The sequence below is a fragment of the Hemitrygon akajei genome, chromosome 10, assembly GCF_048418815.1.
Source record: "Hemitrygon akajei chromosome 10, sHemAka1.3, whole genome shotgun sequence".
In the NCBI taxonomy this organism is placed as follows: Eukaryota; Metazoa; Chordata; class Chondrichthyes; order Myliobatiformes; family Dasyatidae; genus Hemitrygon; species Hemitrygon akajei.
In genome coordinates, this window is record NC_133133.1 from 164,838,829 (window position 1) to 164,847,978 (window position 9,150).

At 41.8% G+C, this 9,150-nt stretch overlaps 1 protein-coding gene across 1 annotated transcript; it reads left to right on the forward strand.

The window, feature by feature from the left end:
• Positions 1–903: 903 nt before the first annotated feature.
• myf5 (myogenic factor 5) lies at positions 904–5,865 on the forward strand. The gene is made up of 3 exons (XM_073059609.1): positions 904–1,804; positions 3,843–3,918; positions 5,501–5,865. Exons 1-3 carry the CDS (start codon positions 1,304–1,306, stop codon positions 5,683–5,685), a joined length of 762 nt encoding a protein of 253 aa, XP_072915710.1. The 5' UTR covers positions 904–1,303; the 3' UTR covers positions 5,686–5,865.
• Positions 5,866–9,150: the final 3,285 nt, after the last annotated feature.

The following is a 9,150-nucleotide window of genomic DNA, read 5'->3' on the forward strand; positions in this document are numbered from 1 at the left end:
GACATCTATTCCTTTAGGGACGAGTGGCTTTCAATGTCCCTCCACCTGCTACTAATCTAACAAACACTCACCCATACGCTCCATTACCGATTTAATGACCACTTAAGAGGTTGTCTGACCCATACATACAAACTTTTGGGTAAGAAATGTCGCCTGTGTGCGTGAATTTTCCCCGACACATTTTTGCAGAGGACTCTTGCACCTTTAAAAGATCTGGCGAAGTTACAGCTGGGACGCATCTGTAACGGTGCGAATTCGTTTCACCCATAAAATTAGCAAACCCGAAGGAGCAGTAGAGCTGCCCTTTTACAATCTGCAGCCTGAGAAGCATCATGTCAGGGCTTTCGACAAGTTTCATTTGACCCACAGTCTTAAAAGACAGCTACACGGCTGGGGGGAGCACATTCTGATATAGAAAGGCGCTGCGCGTAACGTGGCCTTCTCAACATTTGAAATTAACTCGCGAAATTCTTTGCTTTAAATATAGACACACAGTTTCGAAGGGTTCTCTTTCCAGTGAATTTAAAATAGTCTGACAAAGGGGAAATGAAAACAAGGAATTATATCCACTAGTAACATTGCTTAAAAACGATTTTCTCCACTCTATCCACTCATTATTCTGTCCTTCCATTGATTACGAATTGTCATTTCGTACTAAACACGCCACGCATTGTACATTAGTTTCACTAATTCAGATCCCTTCCCGTTATTTTTTTATTTGAAAACATATTAACTAATATGCAAGAAGCCAACGTGAATAAAACATCAAGTAATTCACGTAACAAATTACTTTGTAACTGAGGTCGCGCACTTTAGCAGAGGACCCAAATAAGCAGTATTGGCATTAACAGAACCTCGCAAAGATATTCTGGGAAGTGGACAGAGATGATTTGCATTTTCAAAAAACAACAAGGGAACGCTCTAATTTTCCGCTTTCTGCATATTATTATTTCCCAGCAGTTGGAAGCTCTCCTCTGATTGGAATGGTTCTCTGGAACTCCCTTTTTCCTCGCACAGTGTTCCGTTTGAATTGTGGGAGGAGACCTTGCCGACTCAGCAGAGGTTAATGAGATACCCATGGGACGGATCTGGGGTTAATGACATTTGGGAAAGTCGGAGCGTTCGCCGGTGTGACGGACCTCATCGTGTGTATATAAAGAGCTCTTGAGTGTTGAGCCGAAGGCACTTTACTGTGATTCGAACCGATGTTTGTCTTTGAACTCCCCGGCTAGTGTAGTTACACGGAAACGAGTCTGTGCAGGTCTTGAGTTTCACCGAAGCCTTTGTTTCGCTATTATTACAAATGGATATCATGGTCGACTGCCACTTTTCTCCTTCCGATCTGTTCTCCGATAATTCTTGTCTGTCATCGCCCGAGGAGGCGGACTTTGCTGATGATTCTGAGCACGGCGCGGTAGTGTTTGGGGACCACAAGCTGAAGTCCCGTGGAACTGAAGAGGAGCATATCAAAGCACCAAATGGCCACCACCAGGCGGGCCACTGCCTGATGTGGGCTTGCAAAGCTTGCAAACGCAAAAGCTCCAACACCGACAGGAGAAAGGCAGCTACCATGAGAGAGAGGAGAAGACTTAAGAAAGTGAACCAGGCTTTCGAGACTCTGAAGAGATGCACAAGCGCCAATCCGAATCAGCGGCTGCCCAAAGTGGAGATCCTGAGGAACGCCATCAGCTACATCGAGAGCCTACAGGAGCTTCTCAGAGAACAGGTGGCGAACTATTATAACCTCCCGGGCAATGGCAATTCGGAGCCGGGAAGCCCCACATCAAATTGTTCAGACGGAATGGTGAGCACCAATTTACAGAATCGGTATATTCGATCCCGCAACCCCTCTTCCATTCTCCTCGCTCTCTCACACACACTCACACTCTCCCTCTCACACAGACACACTGTACTATATTATCAGGAAAATGCAATTAGTAGCAATGTGAGATCTCAATATGAAAGCTGTGTGCTTATCAGTATATGCAGGATGGGCCGAATTGCATCGTGCGTCATAAAGGTTTATTTCCATGATCCACTTTATTTGCCGTAGAAACGCATTCCTTCGTATATGAGACGCAATCATTCATTCCGTCGTTTAACAGGCGTATTTTGGGTTCCTGCGTTCTTTGTACAATAAAGCAAAACGAAAACTTCTGGTAATCAGTCCAAACATTTGCTCATAAAACTTTCTTTTTCATGCCTTGGAAGAAAATCTGTTATTCATGAGTTTGTAAATATCGATTACATGCTTGTATGCAAAAGCTGTTTCATCTGTTCTTCTAACAAAGACTGAAGTTTACAGCTGATTGCATTTTCCGTTCCATTGAGTGGAATAGAAATTAGTGGATTACAGACAGTGGGGAATACATACTCGTGCGTGAAAGGAAATACTTCCCAATTTGATTCATAAGATTACCAGATGTAATATGGTACTTAGACTACTGAGTACCATCCCACCTGATACATTACATTCCCCAGTGGAATTGAATCAATAATAGGTCGGGGTAGTTATAAAACTGTTCTCGATGGAACAACGTCCACGGATTAACATCAAGAGGATTGATGTAATTGAACAGTTTTCGATCGTAAACAATTGCATTATTTAACAAACTTAAGGATACATTATCAAAATACCTGTAACTAAACGATGCAGTCTTTCGAAAAGTCAAGTCTGTTTATGTTTTTCAAAAAAAAAGAATTAATCAAGCTTTAAGCAATTAACGACATCGCTGTTTATTCTGACGCAATATTTCCAGTATTTCAGTTCACTTATGACCATTCTGGTATTCCGTAGCTTTCACGAATAAAGTCAATATATTTTCGCTGTAAACCACTCCCGAAAATCACTGATCCGATTCCGTGTTTTAACTACAACACTCCCCGAGCCTTGTCTTGACTCTATCCAAAGGCCGAGTGTTGAAAATCGAGGACAGCTGCGAGAATCGTCAAACTTTGCGTTCACAGCTGTCGGAGATTCTTTCCAACGAAATATTTCCTTAACTAGTTTGGGAAGGAGAAAGATTGTGTGTGTGTGTGTGTGTGTGTGTGTGTGTGTGTGTGTGTGTGTGTGTGTGTGTGTGTGTGTGTGTGTGTGTGTGTGTGTGTGTGTGTGTGTGTGTGTGTGTGTGTGTGTGTGTGTGTGTGTGTGTGTGTGTGAGAGAGAGAGAGAGAGAGAGAGAGATCATGGAGAGAATGAGTGTGTCAGAGAGAGAGAGAGGAACAATAGCTACACATCTTCATTAGCACGTTGGAAATTAGGTGTAATGTTCGCTGATGTTCAGTGCTTGAAGCATATGATGTCTGGGTCCCATTAAGTGTGACCGAGTGTTTCTTCTTGCCTCCTCACTAACAGTTGCTGCCACACACATTGATCTCTTTGGAGGCAGGGATAATGACATTCCCACCTCTGCACCTATTGCTATCCACAGGAGCCAGCAACAGCAGTGTTATCTTAGGCAACAACCAGTGAAGCCTCTTTACTGCACTAAGCTTTCACAGTCGAAGCCAAGACTTCAAGGTGAATTTAATATAGGAAAAAATCTGAACCAGCGCAATTAAAGTTTACTGCATAGACATGCAATCCATTTTCCATGGATAACACAATGCACATTTCTGTGCAGGGATATTGACATACAGTATGTAATGTTCCGTGAGAAAGCCATGGTGTGATGAAGGAACTCACTATGTCTAATTAACAGATGGGGTTGCTTCCATCCAAGAGCAATCAAAACACTTGGCGTTTAAAGTGCGCTTTTAACATCGAACTTTTTGAAGTCTTAAATTAAACTTGCAGTTTGCTTTACTTTGATTTCCTTGTGTGTGTTCCTTTTATTTTGCAGATGGTATGTAACAGTCCCGTTTGGTCTAGAAGGAGCATCATCTCTGACCGCATTTACTGTTCGGAATTACAGAATGGTACGTCCTTGTTCCCATGAACTCAGCTTGCACCTCTTCGTAAATCTGTCTTGAAAGATGCCGAGACTAAATTGCTGTACACCGAAGTTCACAGCTTGTGAGAAACGGCAAATCAGAACGCCTGCCAAAGACAGTTAACCAGACTAATTACAAATGGCTTCTTACGCGGTAGGGCAGTGTCATCTTGAATGAACTCCCCCCTCCATCTACCGTCACCACTTTTTTAAAGTACTTTAAACTACTCTAGAACCATTCTCGGCGATCAGTGAATTAGTGAGAACAAAAGGAAACCAGCGCCATGAATTCTTGAATTCTGAATTTGAGGTGAAGTTGAGGAAGTTGTTCCGTCAGAACAAAACGGTTTTTCGGGTGCGACTAAAATTTCGGCCACGTTACATTGGAAGTCCTTTAGAAATGATTTATTAACGCTAAATATAATTTACTCGCTTTAACGCTAACAATAAATATTGACACAGGGCAGCAATTAAGGCAGGTTCTAGAAATACTGATTAGATGAAGGTTGGTTGACGTTACATACAGTAGGTATTTCATAAAACATCGAAGAAATACGGTGATTTTGCAATTCTGACGTATTTCAAATATCCAAAATATTCCCCCAAAACATTATAGTGCATAAAATGCATTTCAAGTTGCTTCTGTCCTAAACAGAGAACATTAATTTACGCATACTCAACCTCCCACTGTTGATATGACAATGACAAGGTGAACTGTCGAGTAGAATTAGTCCAAGAATCTGTATTGATCAGGGGACCAGAAAAACTCTCCTACCCCTCTTCGAAATACATTTATGGAACTTTTACTGTTGGCTAAGCGCAGGTGGAGTCTTCCTTCAGCCCTTCACAGAGATATTCTTACTTTAAGTACTGTATTCGAGCATCCATTTGAATTATATGCGCAACTTTGTAATGGTTCTTGAACTCGTTAAATTTTTGACTTTGAACCGGGGCGCTAAAGGTAGACCACGATTAACACATTAAAGGAAATAAAAACCACAAAATGTGGACAAAATGTATTCCCCAGATGAAATTCATCAATGAAGAGAATTAAAGGTTATGTATACACAATTTTTTTTCAAGGGGCACGATGAAGGGTCTCGGCCCGAGACTGTTCATTTCCCTCGATAAATGCTGCCTGACCTTCTGAGTTCCTCTAGCATTTTGTGTGTGTTGTTAAAAGTTCTGTTGTAGTATTATTATCTTTGTAGTACGAAACTCCGAAGGATTTAGTGGAGCATTTTTAAATAAATTGATGAAATATTTGCGGTTGACCATTTATCAGAATAAACAAATATTAGAAATTGTGTCTTTCATGGGGTGCGCTATCATCGAAAAGATTTGGAACAAAGATCATGCATCCGATGGAAATGATGCATTGTTTACAGGAGAGTATCATATAGGGTAACGGGTTCTGTCGCGCCAGTTCAGGTCAGTGAAAAGTCTTGAGACCGATTAACTTGCCTTCCTCCACAATATTTTTTAAATGACAGAGAAATGCAAGTATTTATTCCGATACTAACTTGAGGACGGTTTACATTGTTTTCTACGCTTTTATTTTCCTCTAGTTTGTTCCAGCAGCCGAGGTCTTGCTGTTTCCAGCTTGGACTATCTGTCCAACATAGTGGAGCGGATTTCACCGTCCCCCGAGCGTTGTCTCCTTTCAGGACCGGACGGAAGGACCACATCCCCACATGTCAGCGATTCCTCGCAGCCTACCACTCCCAGCCAGCCAGTCTACCATGTTCTTTAGATCCTCAATCAATTCCAAAGCAAATTATAGCCCATCATGTGGATATAAAGTTCAATGAAATAAAACTCTGCTATAAACAGGAACTGTATATTTGTAAATAATGGTATATTCATTAGTCGCTGTTAAAATAATTGTATTTAAGAATTAAATAAAATCGCGAAAGATTTTTTATAAATCCAATTATTTGTACTTTTGGTTTATTTGAACGCGCTGCGAAGCCACGCCAGGATATCTTTGAAGTTGAGGCATGCTTGTATTTTGAAGGGAAAACACAAATGATTTTCGAGCTGGCTAGCATTACACTTTAGAGCAGCAAACGATCCCAAATTTTCTCATGAAAGATCCCCGCCCCGAAACCTTATTCTTCTCCCCCACCCTGTCCCCTTCAGAAGCTGCCGATTCCCAGGAGAGTTTCCGGTTTTCCTGCCAAACATCGGTTTGCAGAACAATTGGGCTTCATGAGCTTGCCTTCGGACTGTGAAATAAACATTTGTCGAGTGCACAGCTTCTTGCTGGGGGTCGACGTGTGGCCTCCCTGAATTTCAGTCCCATAGTTACATCTTAACGAAGTATCATTCAGCAATACAGACCTGAACGCTTACAGAATTAATTCGAATTCGCGGGACGTGCGTTTCATCATAGTTTAATGCGGCTTCTGTAAGGCTATATAAGTCACGGGAGCAGAAATAGGCCATTCGGCCTATCGATTCTGCTCCGGAATTCCGTCATGGCTGATTTACTATCCCTTTCAACCCCATTCTCCTGTCTTGTCCCCGTAACCTTTGACGCCCTTACTAGTCAAGAATGTGTCACCTCTGCTTTAAATACACCCAATGACATGGCCTCTACATCCGTCCATAAAAATTAATTCCACAGATTCACCACCCTCTGGGTAAAGAGATTTCTCCTTATCTGTTCTAAAGGGACGGCCTTCTGTCTTGAGACTGTGCCCCTATTCCTAGACTCCCCCACTCCAGGGAGCATCCTATTCACATCCACTCGATCTAGGCCTTTCAATGTTCTATCGGTTTTCACTGAGATTCCACCCCCCCCCCTCCATTCCCATCCCCATCCCCAGCATTCTTCTAAACCTCAGCGAGTACAGGCCCAGGGCCATGAAACGCTCCATATAATCCTTTCATTCCCGGAATCATTCTGGTGAGCCTCCTCTGGATCCTTTCCATGTTACTTTAGAACTGAAGTTAATGCACATGTCCGTACTTATTTATAAAACCGAAATACTTCATTCTAACATTATACCTCGCACTTAGAAACGTAAACACGAAAAGTCAGTTTGCTCCGATCCACCCGGCCCCAGATTATATCCATTTCTTCTGCGCCTTCGAAACACAACAATACTCATCAGCTGCGATTTTACCCAGTGTTTAAAGGACAGGAACAGATGGTAGAGGAAATGGAGGATATGGTCGCTCGCTAAATCAGAGAGGTAAAATAAAAGTGATTCCGTAGCAGCTGATGACAGTACATAGAGTCATTAAAAGTGCAGCACAGAGGAGCCCCTTTCGGCCCATTTAACCTGCTAAGTCCCATCGACCTGTACCCAAATCATAGCCCTTCATACCCCTACCATCAATAAACCTATCCAAACTTCTCTTAAACGTTGAAATCGAGCCCCCATGCACCACTTGCGTTGCCAGCTGGTTCCATACTCACACTATCCTCTGAGTGAAGAAGTTCCCTCTCAAGTTCCCCTTAAACTTTTCACCTTTCTCCCTTAACCCATGACCCCGGTTGTAGTCCCGCCCAGCCTCATTAAAAAAAAGCCTACTTGCATTTACCCTATCTATATCCCTCATAGTTTTGTACACCTCTACCAAATCTTCTATGTGCTAAGTAATAAAATCCTAACCTATTCAATATTTCCATATATCTCAGGCCCTCCAGGTCCCAGCAACTTCCTTGTAAATTTTCTTTGTACTCTTTCAACTTTATTTATATATTTCCTGTAGGTAGGTGACCAAAATAGCAGACAATAATCCAAAACAGGCCTTACCAATGTCTTATTCAACTTCAACGATCGCCCATGGTATCTCAACGAAAACTGTTTTAGAGCTATACTAACATAACCAGCTTGCCAGTTTGGCATTTCTCAAAGGGGTTAACCACACACTGTCCTGTCTTTTCAGGGATCATGTAAATGCAACTGGTCAAAATCAACCAATTCAGGCTTTAGTTAAAAGAATGCAATTGTTGAGCTGAATCGTCTTCACATTTTTAAATTTTGGAATTTAGTTACATTAAAGCACTCACCCGTATTTGAATGCTGCTTTGTAATTGATAATAATGTTTTTTGTTCATGAAGAATACAAGTGGGCTTGTGTAACTCGTTGGTCTCAAATTGTTCCGAAATACTACTGACACCAATTGGAAGGATACTCTTGCACATCCTATCCCAGTGGTCCCAAAAGATCCCCACCAGTGATTCAACTGGGCAGCCTCAGTCACAACAATTGCAGAAAGTGAATTAGTCCTTCCAACAGTTCTGTGATTCAACAAGGTCTTAGCTGATTTGACCTTAGCCTCCACACTATTTTCCCGGTCTATCACCATATGCCTTGTAGTTTAACTGTCTGATAATGTCAGCCTTTGATACAGAATTCCAAAGATTCACCACTCTATACGAGAAGAACCAGCTCCTCAACACATCTGAACTGGGTGACCCCTCATTCTGAAACTATGTCCCTGAGTTCTAAACATTCTGTTTTGAGAAACATCCAAACAGCCACGTTATCAGTCACCTTCAGAAACAGATAGGTTTCAATACAATTATCCATCAGGGAGTGTAGGCCAGTCAGCTCAAACTCGTTTTGTTCATTAACTCATCTTTTCAAAAATCAGCTCAGTGAACCTTCTATGGATTGTGTTACATGTGCGATGTGCAATCATAGTAATTTATAATAAATATAACAGTCAATGTAATATAGAAATACACTCAAATCGGTGTGAGTTAATCAATCTGATGGCCTGGTGGAAGAAGCTGTCCCGGAGCCTGCTGGTCCTGGCTTTTATGCCGCGGACGGTAGCAGCTGGAATAGATTGTGATTGGGGTGACTCAGGTCCCTAATGATCCTTTGGGCCATTTTTTCCAAATGCTTCAAGTGTGGCCTCACCAGCTTCCTGTAAAGTTGCATCACTGCTTCCTTACTCTTGTACTCATACCACTTGTATCGATGGTCAACAACAATTTGTCCCCCAATTACACACTATATTTGCTTGTTGATTATTTTGTGTGTATTAGGACCCCAGGCAACTTTATACTGCAACATTCTTCATAGTTGCACTCTCTTTCAATAATGGTTTTCTTTTTAATTTTTTCCTTCCAAGCTGGATCAAATCAAATTCAAGTTTAATTATCATTCAACCCATACATGAATACAGCTGAATGAAACAGCATTCCTCTGGAGCCAAGGTGCAAAAGGTACGAAGCATTTTCAAAGTAGTGAG

Coding starts and splice junctions, on each gene's coding strand:
- myf5 (XM_073059609.1), top strand. CDS start 1,304: ATGGATATCATGGTCGACTGCCACTTTTCTCCTTCCGATCTGTTCTCC. Junction 1,805..3,842: donor CAAATTGTTCAGACGGAATG/GTGAGCACCAAT, acceptor TTTATTTTGCAG/ATGGTATGTAACAGTCCCGT. Junction 3,919..5,500: donor CTGTTCGGAATTACAGAATG/GTACGTCCTTGT, acceptor ATTTTCCTCTAG/TTTGTTCCAGCAGCCGAGGT.